Source organism: Gambusia affinis, linkage group LG17 (genome assembly GCF_019740435.1).
Source record: "Gambusia affinis linkage group LG17, SWU_Gaff_1.0, whole genome shotgun sequence".
Classification (NCBI taxonomy): Eukaryota; Metazoa; Chordata; class Actinopteri; order Cyprinodontiformes; family Poeciliidae; genus Gambusia; species Gambusia affinis.
In genome coordinates this window covers 8753265-8775621 of record NC_057884.1, presented here as the reverse complement: position 1 = coordinate 8775621, position 22357 = coordinate 8753265, and the positions used below count along the sequence as shown (strand labels likewise).

Sequence of the window (22357 nt, the reverse complement as noted above, 5' to 3'; positions counted from 1 at the left end):
AAGGACAAAGGAATCATGGTTTTTCATTTTATTAGAAATGTAAAACATAAAACTATGTGCAATTAGTCCTTCTTTTGTCAGAAACCTCTCAATAAGAAAGATAACTTATTTGTTTACATTTTTTGTGTGAAAGCCTGCTGGAGTCTGAAAAAGACCTGAAAGATAAGAAGAGCACCTACATTAAGGACAACTGGGTGGTTTGGACGAAAGCGGAAGTATTTAATGGAATGGTTTAGTCAAAATCCGACCTAAATCCTGTTCATAATCTGGAACCAGTCTTTAAAGTAGCAGACGTGGTAGGGACATTTCCCAAACAACACCTGCAGTTAGTTGATTTGCCGCTAATTGAGGTGCGACTGACTTTATGAGCGGTCATTGTACGTAAGACAAGATCGCCCCCAGCTGGTGAGTCGGTATATTGCAGGCAGCCTGACGGTAACACCCGTCCCCATAGAGACAGGCTCCTACAAACAGGGCTGCCCGTGCACCGGTAGACCCGTTACTCCTCTGTCCGGAGCGATGACAGCTCCAAAATGAAGCCGCCAGTGTTTACGCTTTCAATTTTCCTCGAAGACGGACGCCCGAATGGTTCCCACTCAGATTTTTTATTATTGGATTAACGACCATCCACTGCCAGCGACAGGCCGGAGATTTGTATCGCTGAACAGGGAGGAGTCTCCCGTTATTTCACCGTTAAACTGGAGGAACCAGGCCCAGCATGACAACGTTTTAACATCACACCTGCCCGAAAAGCTGAGGCTGTGAACAGGACGCAAATGTGCTCGTAGAAGTGAGTCTTTCTTTATATAAATGCTGCTTAAAATGACTGTGATCGCAGGTTAGCCATCCGACACACTGTCAACTCGAGCTTATTATTGTTCGGATAGTCATCTGTTACTGTTTCTAGCGTTTAAACTGTTGTTTTTTCTAAGGCTGTATTTTTTCAAAAGTAATCGGTTATAAACGAAAACTGTCACTCATTTGTAGACGTTCCAACCAGACACATCACCATCCGATATTCATAGAAACCGCTTTAGAGTCGGAATTAAAAAGGCTCAGGGGAATAAAGTGACTTGACAGCGAGACAAGGTGAGGCAAGGTGAACCGGTGTGTTTTATTTTGTTCCATCGCCTAAAGCAGGTGAACCACGGGCCTGCTTGTTTTGTTCTTCGATGATGTAATGCTCTTTGCCTCCACTAGCAGGGATATCTTTGTGTCTCTTCCTGCAGGATGGATGTGAATGCTGGCAGGGACAGCACCTGGAGGAGAACAACAGCAGTAGTAGCAGCAGCGGCGGCTGATGATGATGAGGATGATGGAGGCGGAGGAGGAGAAGAAGTAGGAGAGAGCATGGAGGCTCAGGTTGTACAGCTCAAGCTCTATGACTGCGCCAGGGCCAAAATAGAAGCAAATCTCCGCTGGGTGTTTGCCAAAGCCTATGGCCACGGTAAGGTTCTCTCTTCTTCTCTCCTTACTGAGAGGTGCTTATTAAATCAGCCATATGTCTGTTTAAGAGAGTAGGTAATTTTTCGTTCAGAAATGTATGTAAAAAGTCTGGTTTTGCAGCCTGTGGGAATACTTTTTTCCACACATGGTTGGAGAGACTGGCTACAGATTGACAGGAAGATGGTTGGAGCTAAGTTCAGGGAAATAGTGGCTGCAAAATCTTAACCCTTCAGCAAAAGAATGACCCTTGACATGTATGTAGAACAACAAATGAATAGATTTGATCAAAGCATGTACAGTATGTATGCTTGAATTCCCAAGTTATAGTCAAGACTTAAATCCAATTGAAACTTTCAAAGTAATGTTTTCACAAGCTCCTTATTTGCTCTGATTGAAATTAAATGGGTTTTATTGTAAAAAAAAAAAAAAAAAAAAAAAGGGGCAAACATGTGAAAAACTGTTAAAGAAGTATCTCAAAAGATGTGCTGGTGTAAGTGCAGCAAGAAGTGGTTGTACTAATGCATGCCACACTTTTCAGATTGATATAAAAAAAGGGAAATCTTAATTTAACTTCAAATTTATAAAGTGCCTTTTGTACATTTATCAAACACAGATGTCCGATAAAGTACACTGTAATTTGTGGTTATAAGTTACGTGACAAAATATAAAAAGGTTTAAGTGAACTATTAAAAGAACAAAATAAACCTCTCCAGCAACTGATTGCTGTTGTTTGTAAGCCTGGCAAATAAAGTCCATCACATTTTTCATTGACTATTATTACGATACACTGCAGTTTGCTATCAACAAAAAATTATGCTTCAGGCTATTTGAAAACTTTGTTCAATCTATGCAGTAGTTTATTGTTTGTAGATACTTTAAAATGAAAAGAAACAACCATAAGGGATGAAAAATTAAATAAACATACTTAAACTAAAATTAAATACTAATACTTATACTAAAATTAAATACTTCCTCTGCTGTTACGCTTTTCTATAAAAACCTTTTTGCCATTTTGATGGGTTATTTATTGTTTTGGGTTTTTTTGACAAAAATCACAAACTTGACATTGTAGAAACTTCTTAAATCAAGGACAAGCTACAATACTAATTAGTAAATAAAAACAGGAAAAGAAATGATAGTTAAGCAGACTTTAAATCAGATCTTACCTAAGGATTTGTTTTATTAGCTAGTGGCTAACTTTAGCCACTACCTAAAGAGTATTACTCAACTCTAACTATGTGCTGTTTCTATGTGGAGATTTTTAAATCTTGAAAATATATTTTTGTTTTCCAACATATGAATCTGCTGGTGAGACTGGTACTGATTTTGCAGCGTCTGTACGCCCACTGTGTGCTCAGGTTTCCTGCCATGGCTAAATTGCCTCATAGGTTCATCTGTGAATCGATGTCTTCTCTTACTGTGAATGTAGACACTTGTCTCTCTGTGTTTTTGCCCCGTGAAGGACTGCTGACCTATCCGAACTGTACCCCTGTGTCAGCTGATTCCAGGCCCCCTTTTATTTTTAATGATAAAGGTCCTCAAAAACAGAAAGGGTCATGTTGCAATTTTTAAGGCTTCTAAGGCTTGCTTTTTAAATAAAGTAAAGTGTTAAAGTGTTAATGCATAAAGTAAAGTGTTACACCCACCCATAGCTGGTTATAATTTAATTTTGTTTTTGTTTTTCCATCAAATGAGGAGCCAGTTTTTCAAACAATAGACTTTAATATCAAGAATGCAGCTCCAATGGGGACTGAAAACTCAGACTGCATCTTTTCTGCAGAGATCATTAACATTGCTGGCTCAGATTAAGGTCTATTAAGACATTAAAAATGACCACATGGCCACACTGGTTAGTAAATGTCAGGAAATGACTCCTTCAATGTGGGTTTCTGTGCCACTCGCTGTCTGCTCTCTGTGGTGTTTGAGCATAAAGTGAGTGGTGCTGTTCACGGACCCCAGCAAGACAATGATGGATTTGGAAGCAGCTACTGGGGCAGACCTCAAGTTGCAGAATAGTTGTTGTTATGACATTGAGTTTGTGACTCAGCAATATTAGAAGAGGGGCTTTCCTCCTGGAGATCTGCCTTGCACAGCTCAGCAACTTGAAACAGAGAAGGAGACAAGCCCTAAATATACAGCTTGTTAGTGAGGACTGAAGCTTTATGTACTCATGTAGACTGTGAAAAGATAGAACTTTTTTTTTCTATTTTGCTGAAATTAAATCAGAATACAGGTTATCATTTTTAGTCCAGTTAGGTTTGTCAAAAACGTTTTATTTCCTTAAAAAAAAACAAAAAAACACAGAATAACGAGTGACATTTTTTAATTACTTTCTTTGCAGTCAAGTTTACATATGTTTCCTTGATAACTGGTAGAACTTCCTTCCTCCCACACACCCCTTCAGATCTGCTTGTAAACACTCCATAAGACTAAGATCAGCCTTTTGTGATGGCTACTCTATTTAGCATTTAGCACCTTTTAGCAACGTTTTAACTAATTTGGCAAGATGGATAGGGACGTTGTGTATTTTGAAAGCTATGGAACAACACGATACTGCCACGTTTTTACTTTGGTTTTCTTATTTATCACTGTCAAATACTTCAGCTGTTGTTGCGCCACACCATGGGTTGAGTCTCCAGGAGCTAATTACTTTGTTCCTGAATGCATTTGCAGTGTTTGCGGTGTTCTGGCTTTTTATGTGGTTTTTAGAATAATTTCTCACCAAGGGGGCATTCACAGATATAAGCTGTTTTCTGAATCTCATAACAGAGAAATATTTTTGTATTTCATAACTTATCTCTTCTTGGCTGGAAAAGTAACAGTGTAGTGCCAATTATATAACAAATATCAATAAAATAAACCACAGTGATTTTGATTAATTTGAACAGGACAGAAGACCAAAACCACTTTGATCAGCTTTAAACACAGTGGTGCTGGGAGGACTGTGTTGTCTTTAAGCTGGTGTGAAAGTCAGAGTCAGACAGTCACATGCTTAAGTGTTAAATAGGATTGGACCTGAAGGCTTGTGTTCTGCTCAACAAAGCCTTCTTGTTTAGACTCATAACGTACTAATTCCTGACCAATGGAGACTTATTTTACTAGATTTTGCCCAAGAATGTAAAATAAATTATTTTTTTTATTCTGATTTTGATTCTATTGTTTTTTTATTAATAGTTTTTGAATGAGACTTTTACTGTATGTCCAGCAGCCAGATCATGCTGATTTTAAGAAGGAGTACAATGACCGTGTTAAATTCAGATCCAGATTTATTTATTTTTAACAAAATAGAAGTAGAAAATCAGACACAGTGTACCAGAGCTACTAAATTAATACTTTTGGAAATCAAAAACACATTTGTCCTGAGCTACACTGAAAGCTTGATCCAAACTGAAAAAGCTGCCAGCCTGACTTTACACCTTCCACTGTTTTCTGTTAGGTAAGACTCCCAGGTGTATCCATGCGTGCATCGTAAAGATTTTGTTTTCTCAGCTTGTGCTCTTCAGGTAGTATCTCCATTATAGTGTTCTTACTGGAATCGAAGAGCTGCACCTTTCTGCTGCATTGCCCAGAGTCTGAAAACCCTGCATCGTCTGTCAGCAAGATCCCTGCATCCTGTCCGGCAGAGCACCTGAATAGGAACAAAGCCTTTCCCTGTATAAACCCACACACAGACAACCTTTCTTAATTCCCCTCACACTCTCACACAGGCTCACCAGGGTGGGCTGTGATACTTAGATCAGGTGGATAATATTGACGGAGTATTAGCAGCAAGGATTACAGAGGAGCTCCTCCCTCAACCCTTATAGTTCCTCTTGTCACACACACACACACACACCCCCACACACGCACACACACACACATATACCATAACATGATCAAATGAGCAGGAGATGGGACAGCATCCCAGCCCCCACAATTAGCCATGCTGGCATTTCCCGTCTCATCACCCATCACCACGGCAACCAGGAAAGACAAGGGGACATTCAAGGCAACTGAGGCCAAGGGAGAGTCAGGACAGAGAGGGTGCAGGTTTAGGAGGAGCGGGAGCAAAACTAGACAGATTTAATCCGACCTGATGTAGTGTGCAAAGAGCAGTTTCATACATGATCTCGGATGCTCACGCACACATAGTGACTTCAGCACTGAGTGAGAAAGAAATTGTGGTGTAGACCATGTCAAGCATGCAGCAGGCTGTGAAATGCACAGCTGAGTCTTCACAGAGTTCTGATGTTCAGATCCAATCTTGCTGTTTATTTACATTTTTAAAAAGGCTCTGCTCTCTTTTGGTTATTTAGTTTGTGTAGAGGCAGGTGTTGAGTATTACCAAATATTATCCATTTTCTTCATACAGAGCCGAAGGTTATATGCCATGCTTGTTCACAGTTAGGATTTTGGTTAAACAAAACAACAGGAATTTTACAAAAGGGTTTAAATAAAAAAAAAAGTAAATAAACATAATGCCAGTCAAAAGAAAAAAAAATAATTCATGTGCAACCACTGTGGCAAACCTACAAAGAAATTTGTACATATCAAATGCCTTAAAATAGAGTTTGTATGTCTTTCTAATTCTCAAAGTACACTTTTGTGCCAATATGCTACTAATATCAACTGGGAGCACTTGTCAAAGCTTCATGCAAAAACAACTAAAGATATCCAACAAAGACGGGACGAATCTCTGCAAAATGCTTTTATCTGGTGGATTTTATGGGAGCGATTGCATCACCATGTATTTAGTGCAATCATTGTGAATGTGTTGCACAAAATGAGAATTACATCACTTTGTGAACCCCCTTTCTACCCTGTTTTCCAGTGTTAGTAACAATTATTGTCCGCTTTAAGCTTTTTCATTTACTTTATTCATTGTTTTAATTTTTGAAATTACAGTTTTTTGCTAGTTTTCCATTAACAATTACTGAAACTTTAAATTTAACATTGAATGAGAGTCCTATTGGTCATCTCATTTGAACCACTGAGTAAATCAAATGTATCTTTAATAATAGTAGCGGGTTTGTTTCTATTTCTTTGCAATGTAAATAGACAAAAACAAAAACAACCCTGCTCTTGCCACCCCCTGTCTGCATCAGCACCAAATGTGCTGAAAGCTAAAAGTAGAGAGTCCTGCAGGCTTTAAATCTGGATTAATGAGTTGGAGGCATATAAAAATAACTGCCACCATGTCTGTGACCACAAGCAGGAAAACAGCAGCTTAAACATCACCTCTAAGTCCGTTAACTCATTGACTTAAAGCCTCTGGTTCACAGCATGCCTGGCTGACATGTTGTTCAGCGTCTGAGTTTGTCCTAGGGTTGTGTTTTTTTTTTCTTTCAGACAGTCTAATACCTCGATAGTCCGTGCACTGAAAGTGTTGTGGTTATGTAACATGAGCAACTAGTAAACACATGTCAAGAGATAAAATAGCTGCATGACTGATGGTGATAAGGGAGGCAATAAAAACATGAGAAATTCAAGTGCCATGTCATTGTGACTGCTTTCCAGATGACATCCCTTCAGATCTTCGAGATCCATTCTATACCGACCAGTATGAGCAGGAGCACATCAAGCCCCACATCATCCACCTGCTGCTGTCCGGAGAGCTCTACAACCGTGTGTGTGGACTCATCCTTCCCGCTGAACAGGCCGCCTACCTCCAAAGCCACCAGTCTGTCATCCAGGCCCTGTCCAGAAAAGGGATCTATGTCCTGGAGACCAACGGCACACCAGTGTCTGACATAGATCTCTGCTCGTCTCCCATTAAAATGGTCAGTGCCTCCTCCTGAAAGCTGCAATAACAAAACGCTGTGACATCTACAACAAGCCTAAGAAAATGCCCTGACGTGTCTGAATACAAAATGATTTGTTTGTGTGCGTGTGTGTGTGGGTGTGCGTGCGTGTGTGTGTGTGTGTGTAATGTTAGGCAACACTTGAACATATATTTTCTCACGAGGTTTTTTAGTACCTGGCCTAATGCGTGAATCATGTCTGGAAAGGTGAGGTTATGAAGCGTCGCTCGTTTCCACGCTGTGAAATGCTGAAAACCTTTAACCCACTTGAAGGTGGGTTTAAGTGGGCATGTTAGAATTCGTTTTATAAACTTAACTTGTCCAGACTTGTTTTAATCCATGACAGAGAGAAGCTCAGCACAAAAGTAGGAGGCCTGGAGAGAATCTGGATGTTAAAATTTCACATTTGGCTTTTAGCTGCTTTCATCATACAAATACAGGCTTGGAATGTTGCAGTAAATAATTTAATATCTGATATGATATTTGTTGGATTTAGAATCTGCACAAGAACAATGTGCAACATGTTTATTTAATGGGAATCCTTTCCATAGAGATGTTAGTTATATCCCCCACAGTTGTGAAAACACATAGTCATCTAAGCTGGTTGAGAAACAAACACAGAGAATAACGTCTGCTTAGTAAATGGATGTTTTTCTTCTCCAATAGTGGCGCTTAAGAGTCTGAGGCAGCAATTAGAAGTTGAAACAAATGAAATTCTTTGTCATTCTACTTCATATTCTGAATAATTATTAAGTAAAACAAAATCCAAATCTCTTTCTTTTCCCAGAGTGCCCACATCCACCTCATTGATGCTCTGATGATGGCCTACACAGTGGAAATGATCAGCATAGAGAAGGTGGTGTCGTGTGTCAAACGCTTTTCAAACATCAGTGCCTCCAAAGAGCTTCCTTGCAACCTGGAGGAGGCTATGATCCTTTGGATTAACAAGGTTTTAATCAGTCAGATTTGTTCTGTTTTTATTTTTGAATGCTTTGAATAATTTCAATTTACCGGTTTTATTTTATTTTTTTTTCACATTAGATTACCATAAAAATGAGGGAGCTAACAGATAAAGAGTGTAAAATGAAGCAGCACCTACTGGAGTCACCCAGCCACCACAAGGTACACGAATCTCTGTGCTTTCATCTCACTGAAGCGATTAAAAGGCTTGGTGTGTTAAATAGTATTTTTTCTTGGAAATGTAGTTAAGCTTGTTGAATATATTAGTCTTGTTGACCTTGTGAACTGTCAAGGCTGGTTTGTGGACACTTGTGTCAGTGTGTGATCCCCCTGTTGTGCCTTTATTCTCCGTTTTTCTTGTGTGTTCCTTTATGATAAAATCCCACATGCCACACTTAGCCATTTTCTATAAAATACTTTATAGAAAGCTTACAGCTTACAGGCAGGCACATACAAGTGAAGCTGAATTTGAGATTAGCTGCTGGTGATAATTGCCAGAAATAAACACTTGAAATCTGTCATGAACCTGAACTATTACAGAGTTTTGAATTACATAAATTAATTAAGTTATGCATTTTTTCTAGATTGTTGAGAATTTCTGCAATATTTGTTGTTAACTGTGCTTAAAATGACGTTGTTTGTGATATGTTTCAGTCTAACCCTTTTCCATATCCATTCCTATCAGACCTATCTCCTGTCTAACAGGAGGTAATTCTGATTCGGTGTCCCTGTATCTAACCCTTTACTTGTCTGCTGCTCTCCCTGTTTGTGTCCCATTAACCTTCCTCCCTGTGTGCCTCTTGGAAACTAGTCTCCCTCCAAATGGTACTGGAAGCTTGTACCTGTAAGTGTAAATGTTTGCTATCCTTGTGTTTGTATGTGTGTCTGAGTTGAATGCTGTTGTGTACGTATGTTTCACACCTGGAAAGTTACATTAAAATAAACTTTGAAGAGAGTCGAGAAGAAGAAAGCATAATGACTAAAACACCTTGTCATAGAAACACTTTAGTATCCACAGGGAAAAATTTCTAGTGCCACCTAGTGGCAAAACAAGAAACAACCAATGCATGAAACTGCTTTCACTGTTGGTTAGCTTTCGAAACTCTGTAGCTATTTCTTCGACAGTCACTTGCCCCCTGTTAAAATGTTCTCACAGAGAGGAACTTCAGTTCACTTCAAACACATCAATACTGTCAAGCACCATGCCTAAAGCACACTTTCAGATGGCTCCACATTTCCACTCACTGCATGTTTCATTCCATTGTTAACGTCCACCAAATCATTTCTGTCTTCCCTCGCCAGCCTGATTTATGGCATGCTCTGGCTCATTGTTTATTGGAGCCTGTGGAGTTCTCTCGTGTGGTAACGTACTCGTCACTGACCCCTATGTTTTTCACTTTAACCTTAAATGTCTCTCCCTTTTATCTCCGTTAACCCCTAAATGTTGTTTTCAGTAATTCGTCATTATAACTAAATACTGCTGACGTCATGCCAGCTCCTATAGGTGAAGGCAGACGCTAAAATAACAGACACACAGCGCGCCTACCAAAATGACAAATCTCCAGCTGATTTGATATAAATTAAATTATATGATAAATAAAAAACCTAAATTATATGAATTAAATTAAGTAGTAAGAATCACTTTTGGACATCTGCTGCACAGTATGCATGTTAAAGTGAGGCAGAGGAGTATTCACAAAGTGAGGTGTATTGTGTCTGTGTGTGACAAATGTGTATGTGGTTTTCTGTTTGATCATTTAAGCTTGTGTTCATTTTGTAAACTTGGATGCTGTCCTGCTCGGTAGGTGCGGTATCGCAGGGATCATCTTTCAGGTCGCACTCTTCAGCACTTCCCCTTGGTGGAAGACATATTGAAGGATGTGAGCGACGGCACAGCCCTGCTTGCTGTGATCCACTTCTATTGCCCAGAAGTTGTTAAACTTGAAGGTTAGAGGGGTTGTCTTATTTATTTATTTATTTTTAGCTTTTCTTTTCTTGATTAGAAATAAGATTTAACATCTTCCCTTTAGAATAAAGTAGACCCATCTATCAGAGATTTATAGCTGACGTTCTGATAGAGCTGATTACAGTTTCTCTTTTAAAACTGTAATATGATTTTTTTTTTTTATTTTAGTTCTTTTGCTGTGAGCAGAGATAAACTAATTTGTTCATTAACAGAGGCGTCATCACGCCATGTGAGATAAGATAAAACATGCCATCATTAATTTTAAATAAAAACAAAATGATTAAGACTTGATGGAAAATCAGACACAGAAGTGCAAAATTAGGGCTGAAACCCACAGAATATGATGTAAGAGCATCTTCCAAAATGCAAACGTCTGAAATAAAAAAATAGAAACGTTGTCCTAATAAATAGGCCACTTGATATTAACAATTATTGTTGTGTTGGGTGCAGATATCTGCTTAAAGGAAGTTCCCTCCATAGCAGACAGCATGTACAACATCCAGCTGCTGAAGGAGTTTTCTAATGAGTATCTGAACAAGTGCTTCTTCCTGAAGCCGGAGGATCTGCTGTACTCGCCACCTGTGTTGAAGGTAACCGGACAAACAGATGTTGGCACTGTTGAGTCCTAACTGAGTCTTCCAGTCTACAGTTTCTACATTTTCCATGTGCATGTGAGGACTCATTAGATTGACTGGCCACTTTACGTTAGCTTTAGGTTTGTGTATGTGCACATTGTTGTATGTGCTTTACATCTCTGTGTTGCACTTTGACAGGTTGACAAAAAAACAGGATTTTTCCCACTTTTAATTTCTTTTCTTCTGGAAATAGTCGCCTTCCTCTCTATGGTCAGATAGAAAATGGATGGATGCAGTCATTTTCAGCTGTGTAATGTAAAAAGTATGCGAATCGTAGCTGTAATTATATAAGTTTTCAGATATAAAATATGTCTTCTTAAGACTTTGCTGTTCTCCTTATAAGCCGTCTATCACCAGAGAACATGTTTTGCAGTTATTTCTTTGCTTATTACAATGTTTCACCTGCTTTTGGTTCACTGATCTGATATTGATGAAAATCTTAAGCAATGAGCACAAGATCATTTTGTCACTGTCTTCAACAAAATTTGATCAGCTTCATTTAAAGGTAGAGAGTCTGAGACTCCTAGCCATGTGTATCTCTTAACATTAATCACATTGTATGTTTTTTGTCATTCAGAACAATGTTATGGTTTTCATTGCTGAGCTTTTCTGGTGGTTTGAAAATGTGAAGCCTGACTTTGTATGTCCCAGAGACCTTCAGGATGTCAAAGATGGTAAGATATTCTTTTTACATAACTGATTTTTTTGGCTTATGTAACTAAATTTATTTATCTTAAAGCAAGATAAAACATTATCTTTTATTTTTGTTGTTAATCCTGACTCAAACAGGTGTTTTTTGTGTTTTGTTTGGGTGTGTGTTTGTTTGTTTCTTTCCCCTGTTGTGTTATTTTTTAGTGAGAGTGCAGCTGCAGCCCAAAAATTCTCGGTCCTATGTACCCGTCTCAAATGTCACTAAACGAAGCTTCATGCCTTCATCAAACTCTCTGGACATCTTGAACACAACCTCCACAAATGACCAAAGGTATTAAGCCAAAAATGTTTCAATAACAAATATTATTTAGTACCATTGTGTGGATTTTTTTTTGTATAGAAAATTCAACTAGAACTGGACCATTTGGATGTTTGCATGCTCATGTCTAAATTGTGACATCTTTAATTTATTGCTACAAATAGGCTTTCAAATTTATAGTGTATACATAATATACATATTCAGTAGTTGCTTTTTAGCCACACACTACATAACTAAGCAACTTTCCTGCTATTCAGGACAGTAATACACCAATAAAAACAATTGGACCAAAAGTCTGTTTGTAAACAGATGTTGCATTAGTAGGATTATGGCTACAGAAATTTGTTTAAGACAACTTGTATTTAAAATAATTTTTATCTAATACTGATTTTCCTTGTTTTTCTTTCTCAGCGCCACATCAACCTCTAGTCCATCTCATTCATTACTGCCACTGAGACAGGGACAACAAAATTTGGTTGAGAAGAGCACTTCAGGTAGTACAAATCATATTGGTGCACTTTCTGCTCCCCCATATTCTAATACTTTTAGACTCTTGGGGACAAGAACTGTATCTTTCTTTTCTACTTTGCAGTTGTTCGCTACTTAGCATTGATCCTTCTCATACAACCCTATTAAAGTATATAACATTTTTCAGTTGCACGGTGATAAACTCGGAAAAAAATTCTTGCGGTCATAATATTTCATGAAGGAACTGCATCTTGGTTTTGCTCCTGAGTGAGAACAAAAAGGGTCATTAGACCCCAATCGTCTTCAACGTATCTTTCTTCAGATCCTTTGTGTTTACTGCTAACTAGTTACTAGTTGTATGAATAGTGACGTGAGTTTGTTTGAAGATTCCAGACTTGAAATTTAAAATTATTCGCTATCAGTTTTTCAGATTTGTCAAATAGTTCCTTGAATATGATTAATATTTGCTCCTCACAGATTTGAGAAAAAGGTCAAACTCAATGGCGCGAACAGATGGACAATGCCAGGACTCAATAGTTGCGTGGCCAGAAAGAAGGACAAGGTCAGGCTATGATTACTTCTCTTTATATCTGATAAAAGCAGTTCTCAGTTTGTGGCAGCAGTAGAAGTGGGCGTACAAATGAAATTGCTCAACAATTGCCTTGTTTTAGTCTTTTAACCTCATGGTGTCCCTTTTCTCTATTAGACCTTTGTCCCAACCAGTGCCGTATGCTGTGCATTTTGCCAAGGAGGATGATGCAGACAGCAACGGCCTCGCTCGCACCATAAGCAAGGACAGCTTGGCCTCTAACATCATGAGCATAACCCCAAAACACATGCTGGGGTCCCGTCTGCCTCAGTACCGACTCAGTGGCCAAAGTCTGCTCAGTCACATGCGCATAGAAGATGAAGAGGAGGAAATCGAGGAGGAGGAACTGGTTTCTGTTATTCACCCCTCTGGTTTTTCTCGACACCGAATCGGCAGTGACATGGAGCAGGATGAGCTGGAAGCGCAGAAACTAACATTGTCCGCCAGGGCTTCTGATAGCTCTCGTGCTTTCTGTCTCGATGCAAGCCCCTTTGCTCTCGACAGTCAGACAGACTGCTACTATCTGGAGCCATTGATGCCAACTATCCCTAAGCCAGCCAAGGAGAAGGGTATATCACTGAACAAGCAGGAGGAAAGTGGGGAGAGTTGCAGCAGGGCAGTAGCTGTCAAAACAAGAACTGCAAATATCCCTTTCTCCTCAAAAAAGAAACTCTGCGCAGAGTCTCCAGGCTTTTTTCTTCACCTGGATGTCAAACCAGAGAAGACTCCACACACCAGAATGATAGAGGCAGGGCATGACTCTGATTCAGATATTGCAGACCTTGAGGAAGATGATGAGGATGATCAGAGAGAGCTGGAGAAGACGCTGAGGGGGAACCGTTTATCCGAGGCCTACATGGCAGAATTCGGAGACGGAGAAGTTGAGTCAGCAAAGCTTCGAGAAGACTTGAAGGTAAGTGAGCATGAGGATAAAGAAGATGCAAGCGGATGTTCAAGTCCTTGTCCCAGCACTGTGTCGTGGGCAAGCAGCTGTAGTGCTTCGGGCAGTGCGGGAATCAAGATGACCAGCTTTGCAGAGAGAAAGCTGCTTAAACTTGGCCTTCGTGATGGATACTCAAGTACGAGCAGCTCCCAAAAGACTACGCCGGATGGTTCTGAGATTCTCTCTCAGTGGCAGGCAAAGGAGCCTAGCACCATGCTGGGGAAGAATATAATGGCCGGTCCGGTTGTGCCTTCAGAGCTGCTACAACTTCACATGCAGCTGGAAGAGCAGAGGCGCGCAATAGAATATCAGAAGAAGAAGATGGAAGCCCTGAATGCTAAGCAGAGACTAAAGCTTGGGAAAGCTGCATTTTTAAACATTGTTAAAAAGGGTGGAGGGAGGAGCGACACACTTCCTTTACCTATGAAACACTCCCTTGAATCTCCTGCATCAACAGCTGCAGAGAGGAGGAAAGCAAAGACCCAAGCTTGTAAAGACGATTCCTGTCTCGATTCTCTGAAAAGTCTAACAGACAGGTGGACGACAAGAGACGACAGCTGGAACACCCTTACCCAGTATAATAGCTCTGTACCGGATTTCAACGAATGTTCAAACTCCATAGACCTGCTCAATCAAGCTATTAGCTCCATCCAGCAACAGATGCTGCAGCTTTCCCTTCAGCAAGATCTTCTAATGAAGCAGAGTGTTGTCTCACCACCAGACGAGGCACAAACAGAGAAAAGCACAGACTCTGGGATAGATCCCAACACACCCCAAACAGCCTCCTCTACCTCAGACTCACGATCCTTTGCAGTTCACTTTGTAGATATTGGCGGCAGCACTTCGATGCCTTTCCGCCGTCCCCCCAAACTCAGTTCCAGCCAGCGCAGCAAAGCGGCAGAACGCAAACAAAATAAAGCAAATAACAAGTCTGCCCTAACCAAATCCACCAAACCATTGCCAGGTAGTGACACTTCTTCAAGAGAATGCAATGATGGAGAACTGGAGACAGCTGGAGTTCAGAGGGTTCAGAGGAACTCTTCCTTCAGAGTCCATGAAAGCAACGGGGACGGAAATATGGACTCATCAGACAAACTGAATTCGCAAGACCCACCAGTTATTACCAAGACGTCTGGATCTGCATCACAGGATGCAGAGCAAGTGGAAGAACAAACCCCCAACTACAACAAACAGAATGTGGACGACGATGAGAGCGGCAGGATCAGGAGTCAGCTGATCGAGATCGACCTGTCACTCAAGGATCTAGTGGAGGATGGTGGTGTAGACATCTCAGACGGCACAGCAGACGGAGAGCAAAAAGGAGTGCTGGGCTTCTTCTTTAAGGTAAATCCAAAATGTTGTTGCTTTTGTTTGGCTGGTGCATTGACATGTAAAGAACCTCATCTTCACAGCCATTTACATCTCCCTTTTTACTATTTGTTAATTTGTAACTACAAACATGCATTGCATTAGGAGTTTTGTGATAAACCATCATGTAATGCATGTGATGTAGAAAGAAAGAATAGGAAATGAGGATTTCTAAAATAAACTTTGAGTGAGTTGTGTGCATTTAGACATGAAGCATGTGTGTACACTCTACACATCTAGAGAGAAGAGACTTAATTTTTCTTCTTTGCATTCTTAATTTAGGCCATGGCCTTTGACTAGGCCAAAAGACAGATGATTTTATGCTAAAAATAAGTTACACTAAGCAAATGCCTTATTAGCTCACATCTGCAGTCTGTTAGTTGCACTAAATTTTAAGCACAGTGGATGTATGGACAGAAGGGCATTGAATACAAATGCACATCACACTTTTACAATTTTTATACTTAAACAATTGCTAAAACTGTGTCATTTTCCTTCCACTTCCAGAGCTCTTTTGTATTGTTCTATTACATGAATCATTTGTCTTTGTAACATGATAAAATGGGGAAAGGTTCAAGGGAAAAAACAGATAATTTCTCAAGGCACGGTGATCTATTTACAATTTAACAGGACGATGAGAAGGCAGAGGATGAAATGGCAAAACGCCGTGCTGCCTTCCTCCTCAAACAGCAGCGCAAAGCTGAGGAGGCGAGACTCCGGAAACAGCAGCAAGAAGCAGAGAGCGAGATCAAACGTGACGAGGCACGGTACGTTCTGGCCAAGACTCCTGCACAAAAAATAACATAGCTTGTCCTTGGACTGCTGTCATGAAAAAAAAAATAAAAATAGGAAGCCTTAACTGTTATGATGTTTATTCAAGGCGTAAGGCGGAGGAGGAGCGTATTCGCAAGGAGGAGGAGAAGGCCCGGCGAGAGCTTATTAAACAGGAGTATCTGCGGCGGAAACAGGAAGCCCTTATGGAAGAGCAGGGTCTGGTCAAGCCCCGCACCAAGACCAAACCCCGCGGGAACAGACCCAAATCAATGCACCGGGGATATTCCAGCAGCCTTCCTAAAGGATCCACCACACGTAAGACCATCGTTGAGGTTTACACAGTGTTGTATGTTGTTTTGATTTGTTTACAAGTTTGTTTAATTGTGACTTGGTTGGCTTTAGTGTCCTGTGTGCTTGCTGTGACCTCTTGTAAACGTGCATGTGTGTCACACAGGTGATTCTCTGAAGGTGTCTATGTTAATGAAAAACCAGAGTTCAGGAGCAGCCAGCAGGGGAGGTGAATGTCTCTAACCTGCTCTGCATAATGTCAAACAAGCATGTGCAACTTATTAAGCAGAAATGAACAAAACAAAAAAACAAACTATATAAGCTATATATCCATATATGTATATATATGTATTTGTTCAATGAATATTTGGTGTAGCTTATCGATCAAAGTGACTACTTGTTCTAACTGTTCCGTAGTTCAGGATCAGAATGGGGGCAATCAAATGTGAACTGTAAAATACACTGATGCTACTTTCTCTCACTCTTTTTAGCTGATTTAAGCTTCAGCCATCGTGGATCAACACTTTCCCTAGCAATGGATGCAGACAGTGTTATCTCTGGCGGGGCAGACTCAAACAGGTAAGAACTTGTGCTTGAAAATTCACTAATCAGATTCCAAATCTTGCGTATCCTTGTGCTTATCCGATTGACTTGTGTTTAACGTGTCAACAAGGGCTCCATCTGTGTGCTCTGTGGATTCGCTCCCCATGTTGAGCAGAGCTTCCAGCAGGAACATGGATCGGGACTGGGAGAACGGCTCCATAGCCTCATCCATCACTTCAGTGGAGTACAATGGTGAGCAGAAATGCAGAAATTCAGAAGGATTATACCGATAAGTAAAAGAAAAGACGCATAAGATTCCTGGAACGTAATTATTCATTACCAGTGATTCTACTGGCGAGAGATGGTTGCTATGAGCACCATCCAATATCCCTCTTACATTTTGAGTTGACATTAGGTGGTACATAAGGTCACAGTGAATTGAAGATTTAAATGTACGCTCAGTGAAGCTTTTTGTCCCAATGATGAGTTGATGGAACAAAATGAGAAAGAAGAGGAATTTTCAGAAGACTTCTTGCTGTAGAGGTTATGTCACACTGCTGTTAGAGAGAAGTCACTGGAAAATTGGACTCATCTAATATTTTAAAACTACAAAAATAATTACACGTGTTGTAATTTGACTTCAGGATTTTTACTTAGCAATTTGCCCAAATAGCACAGCTAGCGTTACAAAAAGAACAGTCACTGTTTCTCAAAAACAAAAAATTTATATCAAATGTCTGATCCAAATTATTGAGGACATTTAGAAGTGCAAACTTAAAAAAAAACATAAAATAAATTAATAATATTTTGTTTCCTTAAAGGTCCTAAGCTCTTCAAGGAGCCTAGCTCAAAATCCAACAAGCCAATCATCATCAATGCCATCGCCCATTGCTGCCTGGCTGGAAAAGTTAATGAGGTCCAGAAAAATATCACCCTTGAGGTCAGTGAAATCTCCTGGAATCAATCCAAACTGTGCACATAAAACTTTTGTGACCTTCATGCATTTCATTACGTTCCCGACAATTTCTTGTTATACGCCCAGACTGAAACTCTTGTGTGTGTTTCTCAGGAGTTGGAAAAGTGTGACTCCAACCACCTGTTCATCCTCTTCCGCGACGGCGGGTGTCAGTTCCGCGCCATTTACATGTACTCACCAGACACCGAGGTGATCCTCAAGTACACGGGCATTGGGCCGCGTGCCATCACTCCAAAGATGATCGACAAACTGTACAAGTACAACTCAGACCGCAAGCAGTTCACCGTGATCCCTGCCAAGACTGTGTCCGTTAGCGTGGACGCTCTGACCATCCACAATCACCTGTGGCAGATCAAGAGACCAGGGAGCGCTCGCAGAAAATGAGCGGGACTTTCATACTTTACTGTCTGTGTTTAATAAGCTACAGTTGGGCAAGACCCAAACATCTTGGAGAAGACTGACGAGATTAGAGAGAGAGCTGGATGGTCTGTGGCAGTGTGAATACCAACTCACCAACTCACCGTACTCGCTGTTTTCATTTTATTACCTGGTTCTTATGCATGTCACACTTCGATAATTTAATTTCATCATAACCTGAAGTCACCAAGTCTTATCCCGCTGAATCTCCTCCCAGAAGCAAACTTGCCACCGACACAAAGTGCAGCTTACAGCAGGCTGTGATGAACCGAGGCAAGTCATCAAAGGTTGCTGGCTCAGCTTCGCATAAAAAAAGCAAAATAAAAAAATCTACGGAGATTCCGCGAGACTGTATCTGCTTTTATAATGAAGGAACTTTGAAGATACTTTGAGTGTATGTAGGAGATAAATGGTGGTAGTATTCGTCCAGTTTAGTGTGTTTGCAGGTCTGAATGATTGGTGGGATAGGGTTCATCGTTCTGATGATTATGCTTTAAATCTTAACTATTAATTTATTTCTTTTTATTTTTTCTTATAATTTTGGACCTGTTGTCAGATAAGAGAACAGAACCAGAAATATTGGTTCCACAGTAAGGGAAACATTCTACTATTCATCCTACACATATAGTATTTTTTGGACTACATTAAGCTATACCATTTGTGTGTGATAATTCATTAACTAAACAATCCATTAATCAAAACAACTAAGTTATGTCGCAAAGCTGTTTGCTGCTTATATTTGGTTATTACATGTTATTACATGGCACAGCTATTACCTGCTAATGACCAGTTGTCAGTATTGGTATACTGTTTGGAAAAAACCCTGCACTATACTTGATATATTTGTTTGCTGCACTTTGTACATTTTTTAACAGTATTTTCTGTACATTACATACAAGTTCTGTTTGCTAAAAAAAAAAAAAAAAAAAGTAGGCACTATTTTAAAGTTTATTATGTTAAAGAGATGTTATGTCTGATTTTAGTTATATATTTTGTGTTTATTTATTTTGAGGATATATAATAAAGTGCAACTAGGTACATTTTTCTTGCCAAAATGGGACCCGATTGTATCAGTTCCTTATAAAAACAGAAACATTATTTCTATTCTTCCGATACACATCTCTCAGTCTGAGTCTAATAACACCTATTCAATTTTAACTACATGTAATGGTAGAAATGGTTGTATTTATGAGGGATATATCGCTTCGATAACGTACAAGTGACACCATCAAAACAGCAGATAGAAGGGAGAAGTCAAATCAAGATAAAGAACAAACAAACTTTTGGTTGTTTTTAAAGTGCCTTGACAAACTGTTCATAACCCTTTAAATCTGTCCCTGTGTTGTCATAATACATCCATTATGTAAGACCAACATGCAGTAGTGCATAATATGAGGTGGAAGGAAAATTATTAATTTTTTTTTCTTTTACAAATAAAAATCAGAACAAATTGTTGAGCATTTTTATTTAGCCACACTGAGTCAATACCTTTTTCTGCAATGACCTTTCTGAGTCTTATGAGCCTTACATATCCATAGACTGAAATTGCTGATAATTTGATCAAAGCACCTTCTGCCACATGTTTGCTCTGTGGCTTGTATCAAACCATGGCAAACAACGCATCACATAGTTTTCTTCCAACAATTTATTTCTTGTTGCTGCCATTTCATAAAACCAGAATTTTAGAGCTCGTTTCCTCAAGTGCCCATTTTAGATAAAAGTTGAAGTGATGTTTAAGCAATTTCCATTAAATAAAGAGAATCCCTGAAGGGTAAAATAACTAGTCACTAAACTTAACTATAGTTCACAGTTTATCTATGCAAATCTCAAAAGTAAATAAGTACATGTGAACCTGAAATGTAAAGAATTCAAGAATTAAGGCAGATGTTACCTTTAAAAACAATGCTTGCATGCAGACATGTCTGTGTAATAACAATTGTAATTGTAGGAAATTTTACTTTTTATACTAAAGTAACCAAATACCCTTCACAAATCATTTATAATAGTGTTTGCACCTTGATTGGGTCCAAAATCTACGTAGAAAGAAAGGATCACACAACTCAAAGGGATTTTATGTATTTTTTAGCACTTTAATGTGCACATAAAACTGTGATCAAGTACAAATATTGTAAACACTGAAATTGGTACAAAGTCAGACCTAAATGCAAAAAGACAGAAGAGGTACACACTTTGCTCAACAGTCAAACAATTAATAAGCGATGCCTTCATAGAGCAACACGACGTTCTCTAATTCCTGATGTGGTACAAATAGGCATGGACCGGTATGAGATTCTCACTGTGTGCTAACCTGTGTCACTGATGTGACTAAAACAACATACCATGTAAGTTGTTTTATATTTTTATATTTTATATAAATTTTATATATGTACAAAGGTATCAGGAAAGTTTTGATAGAAACCCACTTAGGTTATGAAAGTTTTTAAATGCTAATGGTGCTGAATATTACACCTTTTTTTCCCCCCAGCTTTGCTCAACAATTTCAAATTAGGTGATTAATCAGTCAGCCAGCTGCTTAACCTGTTATTTGTAGGACTTCTAGGTGGATGTTTCTCTCTTGAAACGTGGGGGGGGAAGTAGGAAGCTTCATTCAGCTAGCTGACTGGCACTGCATTGTACAGAGATAGATGGACAACCTGAGCGTCTTGCCACAATCGTTAAACCATGCGTTCTGTTGTCTACCATCAACTCCAGAAGGATACAATTATTAGTTTCTGACTTTTTTAAAACAGTCAGAAACTATTTAAAACTAATTAAAATAATTCTGCAAAGAAGAGTGGGATGAAATTCCTCAACAGCGATGAAAAAAAACTCATTGTCAGTTGTCAAAAAGTTTGATATCACGTGTTGTTGCCAGTCATTAGGTTTACAGGGCAATTAGTTTTTTCACATAGGGCCAGATTGACTTGGACAGCTTTTTAAAATAAATTAAATCTAACCTTAAAATAATTTTCCAACACGGCACACTCCATACTTCTGAACAAATTTCTAGTCTTTCTGGCACTATAGGAACTGTAACTTTCTAAACTTTGGCATACTTCGACACCAACAACCAGTCCATACCTAAGCATAGCCAAAAAAATTTAACAAACCTGTATGGTAGGATGCTGAATGTTAACACAGCCAGTTTATAGAGCTGAATTGAGTCATTTTTGAGTTTTAAGTTTCTTTTAGTGAAAACTTAACAAATCAATTATTTGCTCTGGCAAACATATGAATAACCATCAATATTTGTATATTAACCACTGACTTAGGTCTTAGTGGCACTAATGAATACCTCAAAAATTTATCTATAAAATATCAGTCTGAAAGCTTTAATGCACACATTTAGCTTAAATCACTTGGGGCTTTTCAATTGTAGCTGCACAATTTTAGTAGAGTTGTAAATGTTCAGATGTGTTAAACCTGAAAATTAATCATCCGTCTGATGTACTCCTTGTTTCCAATAATGGAAAAGAGACTTAAAAAGTGGGATAAAGCCTCTAACTTCATTACCAAGTATATGACAATCAAATTTAAGTTGAATCAACTTAGAAGTGTTAGGTAAAGTGAAGATACAAACCTAAGAAGTTCATTTTAATTCTAACCAAACACAACAGCAAATAGGAAAAGCCTCCCTGAAATCCCTGCATATTCAACCAGCTGAAAAGAGGGTGACGCAGTATTCATATGTACAGCATTTGCAGCAAGATGATGAAAATTGCAACCATGATATCCAGTGTGATCAGACAGGCAGTAGGCACTCACATTATACATTTGTGGGCTTCAGCACTCGGAGAGCTAAATCCCAACTGAGAGGGGGGGCCGATCCAGTTAAAGGCCAGCGCTGCGTCAGAGTGGGGTGTCCTCTTTGGTGTCTATGCTGGACTCGTGTCTCTCTTTCAGGCTGCTGCTGTGGACAGGAGGGTCTTCAGGAACGTGAGCCAGAGGGTCAGAACGAATCAAATATCTGTGAGGGAACAAAAATATCCGTGCTACAAACGTTTCCCTAAGGTGCTTCAATCTCGTAATTGTTACTGAAAAAGCACAGAGAGCTGAAAATCTCTGTGGAAATCCATAAAATATTTACTTGAACTGCTGTTAAATCCAATGTTTTCTGGTATGATTAAATATGCTGTTCTGACAATGATGAGCTACAGCAAATATTACAAGGATGCTTACGAGGCACAAAAAAAGTTGGTAGCTGAGAGTGGATTTATTGTTACGACGTCTGTGA

At 39.3% G+C, this 22357-nt stretch overlaps 2 protein-coding genes across 6 annotated transcripts in view; one reads left to right on the top strand and one right to left on the bottom strand.

Annotated features, from left to right (window-relative positions):
• The first annotated feature begins 438 nt into the window (after positions 1 to 438).
• On the top strand, positions 439 to 18462 carry camsap1a (calmodulin regulated spectrin-associated protein 1a). 5 transcript variants are annotated; one of them, XM_044143978.1, is made up of 21 exons: positions 439 to 790; positions 988 to 1089; positions 1230 to 1447; positions 6943 to 7205; positions 8014 to 8175; positions 8268 to 8348; positions 8998 to 9030; positions 9992 to 10133; positions 10603 to 10742; positions 11365 to 11461; positions 11643 to 11769; positions 12169 to 12251; positions 12703 to 12787; positions 12932 to 15101; positions 15756 to 15892; positions 16006 to 16214; positions 16354 to 16416; positions 16679 to 16766; positions 16861 to 16982; positions 17552 to 17670; positions 17800 to 18462. In XM_044143978.1, the coding sequence occupies exons 3-21, from the start codon at positions 1231 to 1233 to the stop codon at positions 18088 to 18090; spliced, it is 4629 nt and encodes a 1542-aa protein (XP_043999913.1). In that variant the 5' UTR covers positions 439 to 790; positions 988 to 1089; position 1230; the 3' UTR covers positions 18091 to 18462. The 5 variants fall into 5 exon arrangements, with proteins under 5 accessions (XP_043999913.1, XP_043999914.1, XP_043999915.1 ...); XM_044143979.1 differs by lacking the exon at positions 988 to 1089; XM_044143980.1 differs by lacking the exon at positions 8998 to 9030.
• Positions 18463 to 20236: 1774 nt separating this feature from the next.
• The window catches only part of kcnt1a (potassium sodium-activated channel subfamily T member 1a), a 33069-nt gene continuing 30948 nt past the window's right edge, over positions 20237 to 22357 (bottom strand). Inside the window, exon 31 of the mRNA XM_044143977.1 lies at positions 20237 to 22090. Within this exon, the coding sequence (XP_043999912.1) occupies positions 21973 to 22090 (118 nt within the window). The 3' untranslated portion in view covers positions 20237 to 21972. The remainder of the gene's footprint in view (positions 22091 to 22357) is intronic.

What these genes read in the sequence shown, in the direction of transcription:
- camsap1a (XM_044143979.1), top strand. Translation starts at nt 1,231, where the DNA reads ATGGATGTGAATGCTGGCAGGGACAGCACCTGGAGGAGAACAACAGCA. An exon ending in AGTCACCCAGCCACCACAAG is followed by an intron (nt 8,349 to 8,997) that starts GTACACGAATCT and finishes CTTGGAAACTAG; the next exon opens with TCTCCCTCCAAATGGTACTG. An exon ending in GGTTGAGAAGAGCACTTCAG is followed by an intron (nt 12,252 to 12,702) that starts GTAGTACAAATC and finishes TGCTCCTCACAG; the next exon opens with ATTTGAGAAAAAGGTCAAAC.